General features: G+C 41.6%; 1 protein-coding gene across 1 annotated transcript in view; it reads right to left on the bottom strand.

Annotated features, from left to right (window-relative positions):
* Pdzrn4 (PDZ domain containing ring finger 4) overlaps positions 1 to 21,369 on the bottom strand; it is a 341,948-nt gene extending 320,579 nt beyond the window's left edge. Inside the window, 5 exon segments of the mRNA XM_021216554.2 lie at positions 15,820 to 15,927; positions 18,380 to 18,466; positions 20,785 to 20,897; positions 20,900 to 21,095; positions 21,097 to 21,369. Of these exon segments, the coding sequence (XP_021072213.2) occupies positions 15,820 to 15,927; positions 18,380 to 18,466; positions 20,785 to 20,897; positions 20,900 to 21,095; positions 21,097 to 21,369 (777 nt within the window).
* Between the last annotated feature and the right edge of the window lie 1,106 nt (positions 21,370 to 22,475).

The raw sequence follows: 22,475 nt of genomic DNA, 5'->3' as shown, positions 1-22,475 counted from the left end.
GGAGCTCTAAAGTACTATATAATGCACAATTAAATCCAGATGATATACCTACTTCTTATTTTGGGGAGAAAAATTAGGTTATTGGGAAGAAGGATGTAATACTTGATTTTGTGGAATTCCTTGAGATTTTAAACCCTACTCAGACTGACCTTGTAGCACTGGATGTTTTGAGCCTGAGTTTTTACATTACATGATGCTCTCTGGATGGAAGGGATTCGCTTAAATACAAAACACATACAGAGGCCAAGAAAATCACCCCATGTCGCTTTCCATGGTACTGTCAGAGATATGGTGCCCTGAAAAACCTTCAAGGACCTTAAAGGGAGGTGTTAATCAGAACTGTGATTCCTCCTTACAGAAACTCACACTTAAACTTCTCATCAGCATTACAATTGCCTGGTTCATAAAAACTGGAATGTCACAGTGCACCGTGTGACATATCGTGAACAGCTGTTGCTTTTTAACTTAGGAAGATAAAATTTTCCTGCCTTCACCCCTAATTAGTGCTTTAACCCGAAGCACACTCTTTCCGAGTGAAGAGCCTTTCAAACCTGCCTTGAGATTAGAGTGATTTTTTTTTCACCACTTATATCCAAGTTAAACAGACTAGTCCAGTAATACTGATGTTACTGTGAACAGTCTGGAAGTCCGTCTTCAGCTCTAGTCCCCAATTAAAATTTACCTGAAGCTTAAAGAGACTTATAAATTCCCCCTTGGTGATATAAAATGATTAGGACATTGATGGTAATGAATAGCCACCACTGTCTGATGAGCTAGAGAAACCCTACGCAGTACCTGCGCTGGGCTCTGGCAGGCTTTGAAGTCTTGTCCACAATTTCTATATCCCACAGATACAGGCTCCATACTCATTCTGATGAAATCACTATTTTTGTTTATCTCATGGATACTGTCAGTGCTCTTTTTTTCTTAATCAGTCAACTAAATACTACTAATAAACAATTTCTCTGAAAGCAATTATACCTTCAGCGCATGGCGATACACGCTATCAACCTGGAGTGTCTGTGAGTATTCTGCTTGTCTAAGGTGTTGTTTTGTTTTATTCGGCTGCTTTCCATTTTATTTCATGCTTGTACATCACAGAGAAGTGGACAACAGTAAATTGAACACCAAGCAGTATATATTGCATGCAAATATGTCTCTGCAGATTTCCCAGGGACAATAGTACGTCATCAGACAGGTGGATAGGGCATTTCAAAATTCCTTATTGTCCCTGAAAAACTGCATTTTTTTTTTTTTTACAGCATTTGAATGATTCAGCCCAGCTGGATAGAGAACAGCTATCTGAATAAGATTTCTAATTGGATGTTTTATAGCAATTTTTTTGACAAAGAAGCATTCCCTCGTGGGGGGAGGGTTATAAAACTTAGGTATGCCAAATTTACAAGTCTCAAAAAACTGAAACTTACAAGATCCTCAGGCCTCTACCCCAAATTTGCAACTGCAGTGGGGCTGTGAAAAGACTCCTCCCCAAATCATCATTGGTTTGTGAGTCCTTGTTCAAGCACCACCTATGCTGTATAACTGTTCCTGAAGAAGTAATAACCTACCTGCAAAAGGCACCCGTGACGGACCAAAGTGATGACTCCACCAGTATTTAACTTGGAAAACCAATGAGCTTACTGCATGGCTTTTGTTGTAGGCAGTAAGCCAGGCAACTGAAGCTCATTCTCTCTGCCCAGGATTTGCCCAGGTAAAGGGAGGAGTTACAATGCAGAGCAGGGCAGGGCGGGGGGGAGGAGACTAAGACAAGTGAAATCTGTCCATTGCATTAACTCCTGATTTGCCATGCCAACTGGAAAAGGGGAGGGCGAGATGAAAGCGATGGCCTGGTGTTTCTTAAGCTGGCTAGACACAGAGGAAAGGAAATACAAGTTAGATTGTGCTAAAGATCCTTCCTAGGATACAAACACATAGAACCCACAGGAATAATAACTGGATGGTTAGGAGTAAGATAGAAATGATAGAAGATACTCATCAGACCCAACATTCAATAGAAAATAAGGGAATCCTGTTGGTCCAGCATTCAGGCAGAGGTCTGGCTAACAATGAAAGGCTGTCACCATCTACCCTTGAACCTCAGGGACCTCTTGTAAACTCAGATCATCTAAAATGTGACATGGATATTCTTAGCCATTCTCCGAGGGGAATCCTACCTTCTTCTCTATGAAAACCTGATCCTACTTCCTTTTGGTTCTTAGGATGGCCTAAGAGACAGGTTTGGGGGAGCAGTAATATTTAGCATGGGCATTCTAAGACCAGGCCTGGAGGAATTACATTTCTGTTTGTATTCCCCTACCTAGAACAAAGATGTCTGGTTACACTTGTATGACAAAGAAACAGGGAACTGGAACCCGGTGTGTCCACAAGGAAAATTGACTATGTATATGTGATATCACACATACATATATATGATGTGTATGTATTTATATATGACATACATATGATATTATATATGATGTATATGTATTTATAATTATTTTCAGTAAAAAATTTGTAGAAATACTGAGATTCTGGGTAAAACAGATTCTTTCCTCCATAGTATTATTCTCCTTCCAAGTTATGGGTGTGATAGCCAACAATATCCAAGTTATAGGTGAGAAAGACATCATTATTAAAGGAGAGACATCATTTCTAACTGTGAGACATTATTATGAAACTGAGACGTAATTACCAGAGGTGAGATATCATTATCTGGGGTGAGACATCATTATTTTGTCCTTTAAAGATTTCCTTTATATGTGCATGTACCCAGGCGAACATGGCACTCACAGGGGCCTCAAGGCGTCAGATCACCTCTAGCTGGAGTTCCAGAAAGTTGTGAGGTGTCTGCTGTGGGTTCTGGAAACTAAACTCTGATCCTCTGCAAGAACAGCATATGCTAGTATGCCGAGCCAGTAGCTAACTGCATCCTGCTGCTGCCACCAAATTTATAGACCGAAATGTCTACTAATTATTGTTCAGCAAGTTCGTTAGGATTAACGCTAACCCAGTCTGTCTTGTGCCACAAGATGGAGAGAGATGAACCTATTGGAAAAGTCAGATGATGACAAAGCTTGAAAGGTACCATTTATATACCGAGGGGGTAAAAAAATGGCCTCAGAAGAACTCAAGCTGTAAGGTCTAGATCTTGGTCTTTCAACCTCCAGAACACTGAGCTCTTGCTTAAGTCACCCGGTTTGGGTTCTTTGCTATGGCAACCCTAGAAAACAAGCAGGATGTAATCCCTGTTCCTGCTCTAAGCTTGGCTTCCAGCCTCACCTTATTCCCATACAGACATGCGTCACACCCCTCCAACCTGACTGTCCCCTGGCAATCATATTTGCAATGGCTGCCATTACAGACAGTACCCATGCACAGAGGAGCCATGAGAGTAGATACAGACTGGTCATTGCGTCAAACCTAACACAAAAGAGCTCTAGAAACCTGCCATTCGGTGATAGTACATGAGGAGCAGCCCAAGACTCATCATGTAAAGATTGTGCCTGATATATGTGGGATTCCCAATAAACCTGGAATGCATGCTATGGCTTTGGAATATTCCTTTCAGGAAAAGTAATTCATTTATGCAAAAAGCACACATACACAGTGGTAGATTTTTAACGCTATGTCAAGGTCGCCTCTTGGTTTGGAAACATAATGAAGCATTATTGTTTGTCTGTCTTTTTAGAAAACCCTGAGTCTTTCCTAGGCATGTTAATATCTCTGAGTTAGCATCTTTAACGCCCTAACATACAATCCAATTTTATAAACATTTATGCAATTTAAGATTAGGGCTATTAAGGATTTCCCAATATTAAATTGATGATGAAAAATGTTAGGCTTCTTCCCACTGTAAGGAATGTCTCATTATCATGAGATCAGCTCTTCTCTCTGATCTCCACACTTCCACAGTGAACTATTCATCAACGATGTTTATAGTGACTATGTTCTGAGATTTGAGGCCATCCGTTCTTCTTCTCCTGGCTGTTTCTGACTTTCATTTCGACTAAACTCCTACTCAGTCATCAAAACATAGGCCAGTGATCATACACTCCCAGATGTTCGTACATTTCCATTTCCCTGACTAGAAGAGCTCATAGGCTCAGCCTCCACTGAAGCACTTCTGATGGATCTTTCTACCTCAGCCCACCACTGACCCTAAGAGGCATAGGCTGTGTCTGTGCACGCAAAATAGCTTGCACAAATGAATTCTCTGTTGAAAGGCAGTTGTTTCTGCTCATAAGTTTATGTTATTATACCAATAAACCTGAATTTCAGTTTCACCTAAGATATTGCTTGTAGCCCAGTTGTTAGGCCTGTCATAAAAGCATGCAAATTAAATAAAAATTAATATTAAATATTTGAATGTATTTTAAATAATATGTGATTGCAAATGAGCTATTAAAGAAAAATACTTGACATAAATTTATTTATATATATATAATGAAAAATTTTCAGCTATCAAGTTATTCTCATTAAAAAGAATGTTCTACATAGATATTATAAAATACAATACTATTTTTGCCTAATAATTTTCTCTCCATGTAAAATGAAGGCTGGAGTGAAAGTGTGGGGGAATAAAACACACACACACACACACACACACACACACACACACACACCGGAAGTGACTGTGTAGGGCCAGTTCATTGGAGGGAATATTTTCATGTTTAAAACTTCAAGTGGTTTGGGATGCTCCTAATGGAGATTCCTATTGTCCAGACTTTGACTCAATTTCTGTCTCTGTCTGTCTGTCTCTCTCTCTCAGAACTTCACTTGTTCATCACCTGCTATACCTGGCTCACCTCTGGCTTTGGGGGTGCTTTCAGGGTGTTCACTGGAGAGGAAATCAAATGAAGTGTGTACTGAGAGGACAGAGGTCTTTATCCACAACAGGAAGATGCCCTTCATCACCCCTACAGTTCAGATGGGAGAATTATTCCCTCCACCAGCCTTGAAACAGGCTGACTTTAACCTTGCTGCCACTGAGCCTGAGACCACCTGGAGTGGGGCCTTCCGACCTAGGTGGCTCTACTGTTGGTTCTTTTGTTCTACACCTGTCCCTGCTGCCTGTTGAGACCCTTGAGATATTCCAGAGACAACATCCTGCAGATCCACCTACAGGCTGGAGGCAGGCACCAGGAATGGATTGGCAGGGGAATGGGCCTCCCCTCTTTATAAGTACAGACTATTAGTAAAACTTCGAATCCTTGAACAGAAAATCATGTCTCCGCAGCCATCATTTCTCTCGCCATTTTCTCCCATACAGCTCCTGCCTCCCACTCAGGAACCCAGTTGGTGTGGCCGGAGGCGGCTACAGCAAATAGCTGTTGCTTCCTGAAGATGGTTTAATTGCCCAAACAGATATGTTATGCAAGGGAATCCATCTGAATTCTGGACAGACACAACCGACTGCTTCTTTCAAGTTGTCTGATTGCAAAGAGTCAGCTCGCAGATCATTTCCTTTCACATCTTTGCGGCCCTTTTGCCCTCATGTTTATCCCTAGTGTGTGTCTACCTTGAGTGTAAAGGCAGTGCTCCGAGGAAAGGAATCTGTGCTGTCTCTGGCTTTGTGTTCTTTTGTAGTGCTAGGGAATTAGACTCCGCGGCCTTACGTACACTGAAAAAGTTCTTCATTACTGGGTAGGGCTTAGGGCATGGAGAGAACTCTGCACACCTTTTTTAGTGACAGATCATTTTAACTATTCTTCAGATGCATGGTGTCCATTTCATAGCTTTGGTTAAAAGGACACATACCTAGAGGCACAATGCCCTTGTACACACCACCACCACAAGAGGAAGACTGGGGCAGAGTTCAGAAAATGTTAACCATTTAACACAGAACCCTTTTTCTTTTGACCTTCAAAAATATTTGCTAAAATTGTCTACAAAAGCAAATCTGCCTGTTACCCACTGCTTCGAGTATGAACTTTACAGACCTTAAGGGGGAAATGGTAAACTCTCATGTCGTTCACGTCTGATTGAATCTCCAAAAATCTATCTCATATATATATATACACACACACACACACACACACACACACACACACACACACACACACACGTATGAAATTATTTCTGTCTGTGTTAAAGAGAAACTTTCTGATACCAAGTTCAGAATCCTATAAATCACTCAAAATCCTATACATCTTTCAAGGTCATGTAGAATCCTTTTGGTTTCCTTAAAAGTAACTCAGTTTCCTTTGAGAAGGAGCTACCCACCCTTGCTACCTTTATTTACAGCACTAATCACAGAGGGATGCGCACTGTGTTTTCACATCTTATTTTCTCTTTGTAAAATTGCTATCAGAGTATAAAAGATGCTTCAGATACTCATTGCTTCTCTCATAATGCTCAGCACAATACATTGTATACATGAGGCACTTGTACTTAATCCTTGTGACACTCAGTGTAATTCATCTCATGGAGTAGCATCGGGATTAAATCCTAATTGAAAATAATTTGTCCCACTTTCTCTTATGAACCACCATCTATTTCCAGCATTAGAAATGCTTTTTTGTTTTGTTTAACATAAGGGTTTCACATGCTCCTAAGTGCCTTAGACATGGCCTTAGACACTACATGGACATGCCTTAGACACTACATGGACTAGAAAGTGGTGGCGCCTGCCTTTAATCCCAGTGCTGGAAGCAGAGGCAGTGGATCTCTGAGTTCGAGACCAGCCTGGTCTAGAGTAAGTTCCAGGACAGCCAGGGCTACACAGAGAAACCCTGTCTTGAAAAGCAAGTAAGCAAGCAAGCAAGCAAGCAAGCAACCAATCAACCAAGAAAAGAAAATGAAGTAAAAAGGAAAAGAAAAGAAAAGAAAAGGACAGAAAAGAAAAGGAAAGAAAAGAACAGAACATAGCTTGCTCAACTGTCTCAATGTCAATGCCAGAGTGTAGCAGCTTAAGAGTTCTAGGGAGGTTTCTCAAGCTGTATCACAAAAGTCCCATGTGGCCACTTCCTAAGATACCTGTTCAAATGCAAATGTCAGATCAACTCCAGACCAACTGAAATAATTCCCACGTGACTGACGATGACGATGACGATCTTCTACCACCTGTACTTAGCTGTTTAGAGAAGGCTGTGTCATGAGTGCTTCACACCTCAGACCGCACACCACTCCCAGGATGTCGTCCCTTACCTGTGACATCAGTGGGAGAACACTTGCCCCAGTGGCTGGATATAACTTCTCAATGCCCTTTCCACCCACGTTTTATGATCACCAATTACCAAATTGTAAACCGAGGCAGCCTACCCTTCCCACTCCTAGATGAGCAGAACGATCTTCAGTAGCTACCTCTGCCTTGACAGATAGCTCACTATCTTTAGAGACTCAGCAGATTGTCTGCCATGACAACACATATATATTCAAGGAATTTTTTTTACACTACTTAATATATCCCTGTGAGGTGTGACATGTACATTTTTCACAGCAGGAAAAACTTGTTTAGGGATATCATTCTTCACCCTCACCTTCCGCCAGATTTCCCCATCCTTCTAGACTAGTCTAATGTAATGTTCCAAGTTTAAAGCTTGCCTGATCTGAACAGCTTCAACTCTACAGAAATGTCGTCAATACTCCAAACCTATTTCCCCCTGCAGCTGCCATGATATTTCGCTTTCTTGCTTCTCTATGTCTTAGAGAACGGCAGAGATCTAACTAGACACTCCCTACGAAAGCATTCTGCAACTAATAAAGTGTTGTATCCCGTAAAGTATTATTACAGCTCAAAAAATTTTAAATCCTTCTTGCCGTTCAATCTTTCAATTTTGGGTTTATGTTTTGCCTGGCCTAGAACTCCACTGTCAACAAATCCAGTCAAGTACAATTACTTTAAGTAAATTTGGGACACCATTTAAGTCAATATCCAGTCAGGGCATTTGTTAGAGTAAGCAGGAAGACTGTTAGTCATTTTGTTCATATCAACAGGGCTACACAGAGCAATCCTGCTGTGTGGCCACCTATCTGTGAGGTGCTGCACTAGCCAGCCCCCTTCAAACTGCTATCTAGCTTCTCAGTTGTCATGTTCACAATCCCCCTGTCTCAGTCTCCCTAGTTTTGGAATTACAGGTTTGTACTCCAGTGACACGCGGAGAAATCAATTTCAGTGTTTTAGGATTAAGGTGGATTCGCTGTTTTGAGGATTTATTTTCTTCTGCAAAGGACTTCCAACCTTAGATACGATTTCTCCCCAGCTCTGTCCCTCAGTGACTATTCCCCCTAACAGTGCACACTAGGAGCTTACACAAGGAGTGTGGACAGTCAGGCTTCACACTCCAAGCACTGCACAGTAGGTTCACACTTGCATGTGGGTTACAGAATCTCCCAGAATATCCTCCCAAAGAGAAGATAGATGTCAATATTTAAAGCTATAGCTTCACCATTCAGCTGTTTACAAACATAATATTTAAGACATTTGTTACATTTTAAGTACTTTTGTTTAACATCTTTATCTTTTGAAATTTTCATCACCTGAGCACTGCATCTACATTTCTCATGTCCTTCCCCCGTACCCACAATTCCTCCTAAGCCCCTCCCCCAATTCATGATCCCTTTTTTAGTCACTATTGATACAGGAAGTCAATGCCTATTTTAATCCTATTAAAGGTTCATCATTTGCTAGAAACATGCAATTTAAAGGGATACTACTACTACTACTGCATTTTAAGCATGTTGTGAAAGAGATTAGTGAAGTAACATGACTGACCCATGTATTGCTTCCTGAACACTTTCAGGAGAAAAGTTTGCCACCAATGGATTTTCCGCAGCAAAAATTATGCGTCCTGCTCAGGCATTCATTAGTGGCCTGTTAGAAGGCTAGACACATCACTGAGTTTTAAAAAGGCTGTCTAATTCAAAATGTGCTACTACTGTGGTTCATTAACATAGCCATGCAGAGTAACCCAGGAAGTCTTTCCAAAAAAGATGAGCATGATGTGACAGGTTTGATTTGTTACTATTAGACCTAGAAAGGAGACAGGAAGACACACACAGAGACACAGCATAAGCACACATATATCGAGGTACTAATATGCTTAGAAGCCTCCTTAACCTCCTGCGATATAAGTCACCCCTAAATCAAAAATAAAACGAAGGCAGAACTTTTGTATGTTCTCTACATATACTTTATGAAATTTTTCTAAAAATATTCTCCAGAAAAGGATAACTGAAACCCTAATATGTATAAGAATTGGTTAACTTTATTTTGTCGTGTGGGTGTTTTAGAAAGAATAGACAACAAACATTTCTGTCAAGTTATTTTGAAAGTGGGAAAAGGATTGTGCGTCATGTTTGTTACTTGTTCTCTCTCTCCGAACCTCACTTTTGTCATAGGGTACTATCATGGGTACGCAGTTTCTATCTCAGAGCTTTGGGATGGAATGGGTTAATACCTATAAACAAACAGAAAGGCTGCTAAAATTAAAGCACTTTAATGTGAGCTGTTTTTATGGTAAGCATCCAAAATGACCACCCAGACAAACACATGAATCCCACCTATGAATCCCACCTCCTTGACTGCCCTTGGTACTGTGCCTCAACAGGAAAACATCTTGTTCTCCCCTCTCCCCTCCCACTGCCTCATTTCTATTTTCTCCATAAAGATATAGTGTTTTTGTCACTTTATGGCTTCCTTCATTAATAGATGCAGTGTTAGAAATACAGTGTTAGAGGACCATAGCTGTAGTGTGTTAATGACTGTGACCCCGTTTACACTTGTAAACCATGAGCATACATCTGATCTTCCGGTGTCAGTTTCCAAGAAAGGACACGGGACAGGCACATAGGAAGTCAGGGCTTGTTCACTGTGGTACTGACTGGGACTCAAGAGATGTCTTCATCTCTTCTAGAGGGCAAGGCTGCTCTTGCAGAGAACTGGAGTTCAATTCCCAGCAGCCGCATGGTGACTCACAGTTCCAGAGGACCTAACGCCCTCTCCTGGCCACTGGGGGGGATCACTGCATACCTGTGGTTCCCAAACATACAAGGTGAAACACCCATACACACAAAATAACAATAAATATAATCAAAAATTTAAATTAAAAAGAACCTTTACAAAGGTCTGACTGTACTTTTAAAAGCTTTGTCCTCATTTTCTCTCTCAATTATCCTCGCTTTCTATTATCTTATTTGTATTTATATTTTGTCTGATGCACATTAATTGTTTGATCCAACAGGTGGTCCGACTGTGACTGTCTCCAGGTTTTGTAACCTTCACTGAGTGACCCCAAGGGCTTCTGGTCATCTAGATTCTGCTGCTTTCAACCCAACTTGCTGACCCCAATTGCCTTTTTTTTTTTCTCCTCCCTGGCTGAGGCCCCTCAACAGCATCCTACTGTCAGTAGATTGAAATCCACTTCTGCTGCTGAAGCAAATACGACCCTTCCAAACATTCATATTTCAAAACCCCTTTCCTTTTTACATCACGGTGCTGTAGTCACAAGATGCAGCTTTTATTCCCAACCTTTAGGCTGTTCTCTTTTTATCTTTCAATCTCTGTCTGACACAATCTCACATCTTCTCCTCTAGCTGGCAAACTCCTTGAAACCTTTACAATCTCCAAATCCTTCAAAACCCCTCAACCTCTTAATAGTCCTTGAAAACCTTCAAGGATATCCTGAAACCTTCTACAATGTTTCCTCTGCCTTTCATGGCCCTATGTCATTTATGATCCCCGAAGCCCCGTAAATCGTCTGTGCAGAATTCATTTCTCATCTCTGGTGCTGATGATTTTATACACTGTGTTCTTTCCTTGTCTGAGATATGAAGTTGTTAGGATTGATTTTGGTATTTTACTGAGCTTTCCTTTCTAGAGCCTCGACTCCCAACATGTAGCCTGGCAAGGCTATACTTTCTCATGCTCTTTCCAAGAGACAGAAAGTATCCAGACCTTCTGAGAGAAGTCAGTTGCTATCCTATTCTATGTAGGTTCTTCTGGTTGCATCTTTATTACAGACTACTAGGTAACAAAAACATATTTGTTACATAAAAGTTTTCACAATGAAGTTTGCTATATATGTGATTCACCAAGTAAACAGATGTGCCTGAATGTTAATGGGCTTGTGCTGCTAAAGGTAACAAGATCCATTAGCTACTGTCCATCAAGACTCATATTCAAGATGGGAAAATACAGGTATATAGTACAAAAAACAAATGTGAAACAAACTAATCAAATGATTATATGATGAATGATTGACACGGAGAAATTAGACGAATAAATTCTTGGTAGTGTATCCCAAAGCTCCAGGAGGAAAATGTTTATTATTATAGAGACTATGTTCTGAGATTTGAGACCATACGATTCTATTCTCCTTGCTGTTTCTGTCTTTAATATTGACTAAACTCCTACTCAGTCATCAAAGCACAGACCAGTGATCACATACTCCCAGATGTTAGTTTATCTCCATTTTCCTGGCTAGAAGAGCTCATAGGACCAGTTTCCACTGAAGCACTTCTTCCGACATGATTCCTAAAGAAGCATCATAAAGAAAATAAAGTGAGGTATAGATACTGAACTCTTCTGATAGGACCAAGGACCTATCATTTGTTGGTCCTTCTTCTTTGTTAAAGAAAAATTTACAATACGGTGCAAATCTCAGGTACACGCTGAATTCCTTGTTTACCTGAATGTCTGATGCTGTCAACAATGTTTCAACCTTTACGGACTCTGGTGATATTTTGTGATAGTATAACTCAAATATAAAATTTAACTTGTTTTTAATACATACAAATTAATATTTTCAGAGTCACAGATGTAATAGTAGCTAGAAGCTGGCTAGCATGGATACTTATGGAGAATGGCTCAAACATTAGCTTACTTTGAATCTTGTCAAAGCTGTCACCGAGGTTTACCTTGTGACTATGACTCTGTTTTACTCTTCATTGGTTTTGGATTTGATCAGTCCCCATGGAATGTAGAATGCCAAAACCAATCATTTTTGAGTTGTTGATTTCTTATGGACTATGATGGCAAAAGTGTTATTACTAATAGCATTAGAATTAATAAAGTCTCTATAACCATTAAGGGAAGTAAACACTAACTTATCTACTTCTTATTCAAATTTGTGATTTAAAATGATCTTAAACATTACAGTTCATAAATCTGTCATGTACACAATTCAGCTAATAATCACACCCAATATTTGGGGCATATTTTGAATGTAGGTAACAATAAACTTTTCCAGTTTTGTGTGTTTTTCATTTCAAAGCATTCAGAATGAGTCAAAATTATGAGTGTTAAGTCACCTTATAATATACAAACTACTTGTCCCCTTTACACCGTGGAAAATGTATTTGTGTGCCAGGTTTAAAGCATCATTGCATTTTTACATTTACAATCTGATCTAACCTTTAATTGGTAAATCATAAAGCAGAAAATAAATTATTGATTTTGTTTTAAAAATCTGTTTATCCAACTCAGCACATTTTTAACCAATATACTTTGTCAATTTCCAGTTAGATATAAACTTAGTATTGATTAGTAGCTCCATCATAGGAATTTAAATAATTAACAGGCATCAACTGTTTCTAATTTTTATTAATATGTGAGGACTGGCCACAACATCTGTGTTTTTAAGGCTTGCTGGAACAGATACAAAGGTCACCAAGTGTCTGTTCCAGGAGCTGATAGAACACTAAGCCTGCAGCCAAGTATTAGACTTATTCCCATCCATCTTCCTTCTAAAATAGTCACACAGATCATGAAGATAATTTCATAAATGCTAAAATCATTCTACTAAGTTCTTGGCAACAAATATGGTCTCATAAATCTATCATAGAACCAAAATATATCTGACACAAATAATATGTATGAGATTAACACACATATATACACATATGTATATATGCACATATAATATATAGATTGCATATATACACATACACACACATATTATTTCCTGGGAGAAGTCTCCTCAACTATATAGTCTTATAATAAGTTTCAAGGTCTTTCTATTGCTTATTATGTTATTCAGTCATACCTCAGCTCATTATGAATTTCAGTTAGATCTCCATTGATAGGTTATTTTTCTGTTTATCATAATAGGGTTTAAATAAAATTAGCTTGACAAATATTAGTAAAGGCACTGGATGGATCAATAGATGAACTTGTTACCAAGCAAGGTTTTTAAAATAAAATTACCTTTTCCAATAAGAAAACCAGTGAGATATTGTACATCTGACATGGTTCTATTTTGGATGCTGGAGATGGAACGCCTGACCTCAAGGATATGAGCCAAATAGTATACCAGCTAGTCACACTGCAAACCTTAAATGAGTGTTTTTAAAAGTATATGCAATAAAGACAAATCCTGCTTTCTTTTTGAAGGCATATGTGTGTGTGTGTGTGTGTGTGTGTGTGTGTGTGTGTGTGTGCATGTTCGCGTTTGTAAATGAATGCCATATGTGAGTTGGGGTGCCAAAGAAGCCAGAGGGGTCAGATATTCCAGGTTATAGAGTCACAGTGGTTGTGAGCCACCTGATAATGTGTGCTGAGGACAGAATTCAGATCTGCAAAATGGCAACCAACAGATTGGGAAAAGATCTTTACCAATCCTACATCTGATCGAGGGCTAATATCCAATATATACAAAGAACACAAGAAATTAGACTCCAGACAATCAAATAACTAATAAAAATGGGGAACATGGCTAAACAACGAATTCTCAACTGAGGAAACTCGAATGGTTGAGAAGCACCTAAAGAAATGTTCAACATCCTTAGTCAACAGGGAAATGCAAATCAAAACAACCCTGCGATTCCACCTCACACCAGTCAGAATGACTAATATCAAAAACTCAGGTGACAACAGATGCTGGCAAGGATGTGGAGAAAGAGGAACACTCCTCCATTGTTGGTGGGATTGCAAGCTGGTACAACCACTCTGGAAATCAGTTTGGCAGTTCCTCAGAAAATTGGACACAGTATTACCTGAGAACACAGCTATATCATTCCACCCCTAGGCATACATCCAAAAGATACTCCTATGTTCATAGCAGCCTTATTTATAATAGCCAGAAGCAGGAAAGAACCCAGATGCCCTTCAACAGAGGAATGGATACAGAAAATGTGGTACATTTACACAATGAAGTACTAACTCAACTATTAAAAACAATGACTTCATTAAATTCTTAGGCAGATGGATGAAACTAGAAAATATCATCCTGAGTGAGGTAATCCAATCACAAAAGAACACACATGGTGTGCACTCACTGATAGGTTAATATTAGCCCAAAAGCTAGGAATACCAAGATACAATTCACAGACCACATGAAACTCAAGGAGGAGGAAGACCAGAATGTGGGTCCTTCAGATCTGCAATAGGAATATGCATCTTAACTGCTGAGCCCTCTTTCCAGGTCTGCTTTTTTTCTTTTTATTGCAACATTAACCAACATTAACATATGCAATACTGTCAAATAGCTAGCATAGTTTAAGTCCCCATTACTGACTTCTGTTGTTGAGGTATGTGTGTGTCTGAGCATACTTATTACCTAAGACACTGTTTGATTTAATATCGTCAAATGTAGACTTTCATTCCATTAGAAATTTTTATGGTAGGATACAGAAAACATAATGCACACATATTTACAGTGATGAAAATAGTTTTCTGCCTATAGCCACTCTAATGTATATATGTTTGCAGATAACCTGAAGCAAACTGTATAGCAAACAGAAGGCTGTCTACCCTTTCTTGGCCACAAAACTAGAAGCAATATTGATCTGGAGGCCTGTTTAGTAAAATACAGTCTTCACACAAAGGCAACAACCTCCAGTTGTTCCCAGTGTCTAGAAAGCTTGACTCTGGACACCCTGGTTTTCTTTCTATTCTTATTCTAGCTTAATTTATTAAAAAAATCTGACCTTGTTAACATATATACAATGTTATGATACATATGTTAACATATACACAATGTTAACATACATATAAATCTAAAACCTATCAGAAATTTAATAAAGAAAAGTGGGATCAATCTATCCAGAAAGGCAGTGCTGGTGAGTCCATAATACAGAGTAAACGGATTTATTTCCCAAATACAGTGGAGTCCAATACACCTTCTCCGTTCCTATGTATACCTTTACAAATATATTGGAAATTAATTAACCAACAAAAATAGCATAACCTCTTTTGATAACAACAAATAATACTGTCTCCAGCTGTGAATGAACATCAGAGAGAGAGAGAGAGAGAGAGAGAGAGAGAGAGAGAGAGAGAGGAGTAACTCCAACCCAGTCATCATAGTCCAGTTCCCAGCATCAGCTTCAACCACAACAGTACAGCTGCATACGCAAGAGCTTCCCAGCTCCTCCCCACAGGGCAAGCCCACTGCCTCCATTTGCCTTGCTTTTAAAAAAGGGCGTACCACACCAGGGGATAATAATGGCAACTTATGGATAACCCCCGTGTTCCCATGTACATACTAATCGCAAGTTTCAGTAGCATCTTTACTTCTCAAATCTGTTCTTGAGCACAGATTTGTCACCTGAAAGCTTATAGAAGTGACTTCCATAACAATCAGAGAGGTTCCTTTAATGTCTGTGGAGGGGATGCATTAAAATACAGATGCTCACTAATACAGCGGAAAACTTACGGTAGCTTCTACTTTCATCCACCTATCTGATGATTGACACCGAATCATTGAGTTTTACATTTTTAGGAAGAAATAAAACAGCAGTTTCTCCACTGCAATGAGATTTATACTCTGATAAGGACGCGGAGGTGAATGATGTGTGAGCAACCTTACAGAGTCTTCAGCGTGGATCATGCAACTGTTTTTTTTTGTTGTTGTTGTTGTTGTTGTTTTTTAACTGCCTTACCGCAATGATTTTGTCATGAATCTCCAGGCCATCTGCTCGGTCTGCAGGTCCGTTTTCTACAATTTTTGAGACATAAATTCCCTCAGATGCCGATTGCTTCTGGGGATTCTATAGAAAAAAAAATATTGTTAACTGAAAGTAACATATTAAGCAAACTTTAAATCGTGTAAAGGATGATTTTTTTTTTCCTAAATGTAACACTAACAATAATTCTGCTCCAACATGTAACTCTCTTAGCTGAGAATTTGGCACGGAATTAACTTATTTAATGCCAACTAGTCATTAATCAAGATGACAGCTGTAATGAACGAGTCCAGCATCTCTGACAAGATCATTTATTTATTCTACATTTTGAATGCACATGAAAAGCTTTGGAGAACGGTGCATGCAAGGTGAGGTCAACAGTATTACTGTGAAAATCTCTCACCTAAAATGTGCGACGGGAGATAAAAACAGACAAGAAGGCGGCAAATTTACCCTCGAGTATATCACAACTTAGATGCAATCATAGCTCTAAAAATATAATTTAGTTTCCCAGTGTGAGGAATTTGGAATCATAGCTCTTGAGCACCTAGGAGACAGAATGATTTTAAATCTAAAGATCTGAAAATGTCAACTTTACACGGTCAAGAAGTCCATTCAGATTTTATCTGTACATGGTCCTGGGTGCACGTTTCACAGGACAAAGGCAAACCTCAAACTTGCAGCATTTTGATACTACAGAGTTTCAGCCAATTACGAGAAACCAATGACCTTGTGAGACTTCCTAAGGAAGATGTTTATGTTATGTGTTCTTAAATGTCGGTTGATTTTATGGCAGGAAAATTAAAATGAACCCTATAAGTTCTCCTTAATTGGTCTGCCTCAAACAGAATTGGAAGTGATTCTTTAAAATGCCCAGTGCCCTTTAAATATCAGCTTCCTAACTGGTATTTATAAATTATTCCCAATAGAAGGGAGAATGGAAATGATATGAAAAATGTGTCTTTATAATAACTGGTACCAGGTCAGAACATCCTTCGATTGTTGGGTTTGCTGGTTGCATAGAAAGCATAGGATGGCACTGTCTGAACCTCTAGAGTGGCACAGGTCATCATTGTCCCAAACCCAGCTCAGAGCAGGACCTAAAGTTCCACGGGAGGTGAGTTGCTGAACAGCAGGTGCCCCATGGGACAGGGGCATCTCAGAGCAGTGCCCCATGAGACAGGGGCATCTCAGAGCAGTGCCCCATGGGACAGGGATATCTCAGAGCAGTGCCCCATGGAACAGGGGCATCTCAGAGCAGTGCCCCATGGGACAGGGGCATCTCAGAGCAGTGCCCCATGGGACAGAGGCATTTCAGAGCAGTGTCCCATGGGACAGGGATATCTCAGAGCAGTGATCCATGGGACAGGGGCATCTCAGAGCAGTGCCCCATGGGACAGGGGCATCTCAGAGCAGTGCCCCATGGGACAGGGGCATCTCAGAGCAGTGTCCCATGGGACAGGGGCATCTCAGAGCAGTGTCCCATGGGACAGGGGCATCTCAGAGCAGTGCCCCATGGGACAGGGGCATCTTAGAGCAGTTAACTGCAGTTAACAAGTTGGCTTTCTTTACCAATTTTCACTCTCTTTATCTAGTTATACTCAAAATTAAGACAGTGTAGGATTGCAGGATGTCAAAGGATTTTGTAACTACAGTGTGTAAATTCATAATACAAATTTGAGAATAATAACTATACAGTAAGGGTAGTGTTCCCATTAAATAAGGAGTTGATTAGGGACACCAAAAATGTTTCATATCAACTCTCTTTGTATGACATTTCTTAAGAAATTGTGGGAAGGGAAAACAAAAGCCCTCTCTTTTCTGTTTTCTAAATTCATTTTTACATTTTGTTCATAAATTATGGTCAGCTTAACTGCCTTGTCGTCTAAAGACAGAACCATTTGAGAACAGGAAGTATATGCAGACAAGGTACTAAGTATTGGAAATGAAAATTCCCTACACAGGGTACTCTGCCATAGTGCCAGACATCTATCCATGGTGCTGTCCAAGGAAGGTAGTGAAATATGAAACACATCCCTCTTTTATGGCTGTAGCTGAGGGGATCGAGGTGGTCAAATATGGAGTGTTTTGTTTTCAAATTGTCTCATAACAAAAATCTGAGTATGTACTAGATCTCCATTAAGAGTCTAGTTTGGGCTTGGGAAGCAGATTTCTGAGTTTGAGGCCAGCCTGGTCTACAAAGTGAGTTCCAGGACAGTCAGGGCTACACAGTCTAGTTTGGGGGGCTGGAGAGATGGCTCAGTGGTTAAGAGCACTGACTGCTCTTCTAGAGGTCCTGAGCACAACCATCTATCTGTAAATGAGATCTGATGCCCTCTTCTGGTGCTGTCTGAAGACAGCTACAGTGTATTCACATACAATAAATAAATAAATAAATAAATAAATAAATAAATAAATAAATAAATGGAAAAAATCTGGTTTTGGGGCCCAGACATCCTTTTAGGGAGCATTCCACTTGTTCGTCTGAGTCCTCGTATACCTCATATGCAGAATGCTGCGTTAACAGAGCAGTCACCTGGTTTGGGCGGCCTCCTATTATGTTGAATCCCAAAGTGTCATCTTCTCTTTCCAACACAACAGTGAACGGCCTCCGTTCTCCATCCTAAGTGAAAAAGGGAAGAACTGGATAAGTAAGAAAAAAAAAAAAGAAAAGAAAACAATAAAGGAGAGAATTTACCACTGCAGTGACACTGTACTGAGAATTAACCACTGCAGTGGCACGGTACTGTTAACAGAGAAGACTCTTAAGGATGCTTGACTCAGTAAACTCTCCCCTTAATCATACTCTAAAGCCCGTATCTGAAGAAAACTGCTGTGCCTGTGAGCAGAAGGGGGTTTCCAAATAACTACACGGATTTGCACTTCACACGGGGAATATCCCGCTCTGACTACACCTTAACTGCAAACTGATGTCCCGGCTTCGCCAGGCAGGGCTTTTTATTTTTAAACTTTGTATGACAGAGAAGTAAAACAAATTGTCAGTGGATCTCAGAAACATTTTTATGTAAATTTTCACTGTAGAGTTTGAAAAAAAAAATCGCTGAGCTATTTATAAAGTCCCTTCGGCAGCAACATTCAGGCTGGCCCTGTAATGCAGGGTCTCCTGGAAGGCAGCCATCTTGATTTTAAATAGCCTCCCTATTTGGTTTGTCATAATTCTCACAGGGTAAAAAAAAATAAAAGGAGTTTGCTTGGAAAATAGTATGTACTTCTTTCCCAGTGATACAGTAATATTTAAACGAATATAAATTACACAGCCACCTGTTTGTTAGCAAAGACTGATTTAAACAGGCACGGCAGTAGCCAGGCAAGATGCTCTGTAGTCACCATTAGAGACCTTGTTAACTGTTCTGAGGGACTGAAACACCTGGAGTTACATCTGATGCAGGGATTGAAAACCCACTGCACCCCCACTGCTACCTTTGCTCCCGCCTCGCCCCACCCCTCAAGAGCTTTCCCAGAGTCCACAGCAGCCCCTAGAGGCAGCAGAAAGCACAACCCCCGAGAGTGAGCAGCATTTGAAGATGAATTCACAAGGCAAGGCACAGACCAGTTGTTCTCAATCTGTGGGTCACAACCCCTTTGCTGGAATCGCATTATCCGATATTTACTTTATGATTCATAACAGTAGCAAAATTACAGTTCTGACGTAGCAAAAATAATTTTATGGTTGCGGGTCACCACAACATGAGGTATTAAAGGGTTGCCGCATAGGACAGCCCTGGCGTAGAAGCACAGCTGATGGGATGCTGAAGTTCTTTATTCCATAATTCTAGCGGTTGCTCCTTTCAGCGAGCGCTGAATCCTGGACTGGCAGTGCATATCACACGCGTGCGCTTTTCTCTAGGTCATCCATCGGAATGAGGATTATCCCATATACAAGCAGACTAGGGAACACACGTAGCCTCAAGTCTTTTTAATTTTTATTCTCTCCGTTAACTAACGGCACACGGTGCTCTGTTACGCAACAGCATTTTTACCCAAGTATGCCCCACGTGCATCTTATAATCAGAACAGCTTCTCTCACTTTGTTTTTCAGACTAGAGGCAGGAAGGTTAAAACAGGGCCAGGGTGGGGAGGCAGATCTAAGCAACCAGTCCCGAATGTTATGGAAGCCCTCTTTTGCTCCTCCTTGGCCTGTGTGTGGGGGGTGGGGTAGAAGAAGAGAAACAGCTCCTGACTAGGGAGTGCAAGTTCTGTTAAATCGTGCTTGCTCTGCCAGAGACCATTCAAGTCAAACATCAACTGAAGACAGCTGATAAACAAGTCTTTCTCCCCAGGCTGCAGCTCGCAGCTCAGAGCTAGCCCCTTCCATGAAAGTAGGGAAGACAGCTGCCTCCGCCTGGTAGTCAAGAAAGCAGTGTGACTTCAGGCCTTTGTTCTTGTCCTGGGACAGGTCACCAGGTCATATGACAGGCACACCGACCACCAATAAGGACATGCAAGGTCAGAAGAGAGGAATCAACAGGGAAGGTCAGGGGTGTAAAAATATCTCTGTCACCACCATCCCTCGAGGCCCCTGTGCTGAAGAAAGGGTAGTTAACTGATAGGCATATTTTGGCAGAGAAAAGAAGTCTCTCACAGCCAATTAACTGGTTTGCTTATAGAATTTGCTTCAGTCACAGGCCAAGGACGCGAAAGATGGGCAGCTTAGGTGGGCAGGGGAGTGGAAGATGAGAACAGAGTGTGGATGGGAAAAGAGTTTACTCAATTTCTCCTCCTGGAGAAGTTGAGTTTGACTCCCTTAATCCTAAGAGATGTTTCTGGGGCAGCGATGCAGATGAAGGTGGCAAAGCATAATCAGATGTCTCCTGCAGCTCTGAAAAAGGGATGGCACCTCCAGAAGGAATCCTCAACATTCGGGAAGATGCTTTCCTTCCCACCGCAACCGTGCTTAGGGGTTCATTCCCCTGGGCTTACCTGACCGCGGCCTCCCGGGTCCCCGACGAAGTTGCGCGTGTGCGCCATGTACCGAGCCAACTTCTGATACCTGCGCTGCAACAAGCTGACCTGCGCCCGCCGCGTCTTTCCCCCACAGCAGGCGACGACCAGAGGCCGACCTCCAGGTCCGGGTGGCCCCTCACGTGCGTCCCCACTCCCGCAGGTCTTGGTCGCCGGGTGCTTTTCCTCCCCGCCGCCTCCACTGCCGCCTGGGCAGTGGCTGTCACAGTCGCTGGCAGGGCTGAAGGCGCAGCGCTGGATGTGCACTGCCAGCACCCACAGTCGCCCCGTGTGGCTGCAGCCCTGTCCGCTGTAGTTGCACTGCACGCGCAGTTGCTGGACCAGGCTGCGCAGCGGCAGCACCCGGTACAGCTCGCCCGGCGCCAGCGGCTGGCACTGCAGCGGGCACCAGCGTCTCCCCGCCGCCCAGGGCAGCAGGCAGTTGGCGCAGAAGACGTGCCCGCAAGGCGTGCACGCGGGCTCCTCCAGTACCTGGCCACACAGTAGCTGGCACTGGAAAGCGGGGTCCACGGCTTCCGCGAGACGCTCCAAAGCGAAGCCCATGCTAGTGGTGGGAGGGAGGAGAGCCAAAAGGGGTGTCCCCGCTTCTTCCTTCTATCACCCCCAAGCTGCACCAGGGCCAGCGGTCTTACCGCTGCTGAGGTCTTTGGGGGAGGTTTGTGTGTGAGCTCAGAATAAGTTTGGCTTGGAGTTTCAAAGCTGTGGCTAGGTCCTGACTTCTCTGTATTGATGTTCATTGAAGCCACCTGGGTGAATCCTTCCCCATTACCCACGTCTTTATGGCTTTGTAATGCAAGGTCTTTCAAGTCTATGCTTGAGAGTGAGGCTTGTTTACAATAGTCCTTGGGTCCGCTTTATTCTTTCTCTGAGTCTAGAACTTGAGTCCGCCAGGGTGCTCTGTCTAGGTACAGCTGGCCATGGGCAAAGCATTGATACTGAGAATGTTAAAGTCTACCAGGGTGGAATATTCCAGGGATCAGGATCTTGTGTCAAGCAAATCCTCAGTTTTTTTTTTTTTTTTTAATAGTTTGAAGTGAATACACTTTTGTTCTTTCAAGGGAGCTAACTAAAACAACAAGCAAACAAACAAAACATCACCTAAGAACTCTGACCCTAAAGCTTCTGCATTGAAAAAAAAAAAAAAATCACAAAATCACGTAGGAAATCCACAGAGCCAGGCTTCTCAAATCAAGATAGGGAAATCAGGTGAGCTTAGAAGAGGGTGATCTCTGAACCACAGAGAGGGTTGGGGAAAAGTCCAATTGCCTGCCTCGGGGCACTTTATTCTTGGTGTGGGGGTGGGCAATGAGCAGCCTCCCTCCCTCCCTCCCACCAGGTGAAGAGGCTAAGGTTTCATTAACTGCAGCGTTCAGTTCAGAGAGTTGTCACGCTATGTATTTTCCACTTGGAGAAGTATTTCATTACTGGGAATGGGGTATATGAGAAACGTTTTACTACTGGGCATGGGCCTTCTGAGCACCTGGAAGAAAAAAACGAAGTGATAATCGTGTGAACAACAACAACAACAAAACGTGGGATAACAAACACCTTTCTCTCTCTCTTTCTCTCTCTCTCCCTCCCTCCCTCCCTCCCCCCCCCCCCCCCCCCCTTTCTCTCTCTCTTTCTCTCTCTCTCCCTCCCTCCCTCCC

Source organism: Mus pahari, chromosome 17 (assembly GCF_900095145.1).
Source record: "Mus pahari chromosome 17, PAHARI_EIJ_v1.1, whole genome shotgun sequence".
Lineage (NCBI taxonomy): Eukaryota > Metazoa > Chordata > Mammalia > Rodentia > Muridae > Mus > Mus pahari.
The sequence above is the reverse complement of the archived record's forward strand: the minus strand, read 5'-3'. Positions and strand labels throughout refer to the sequence as shown.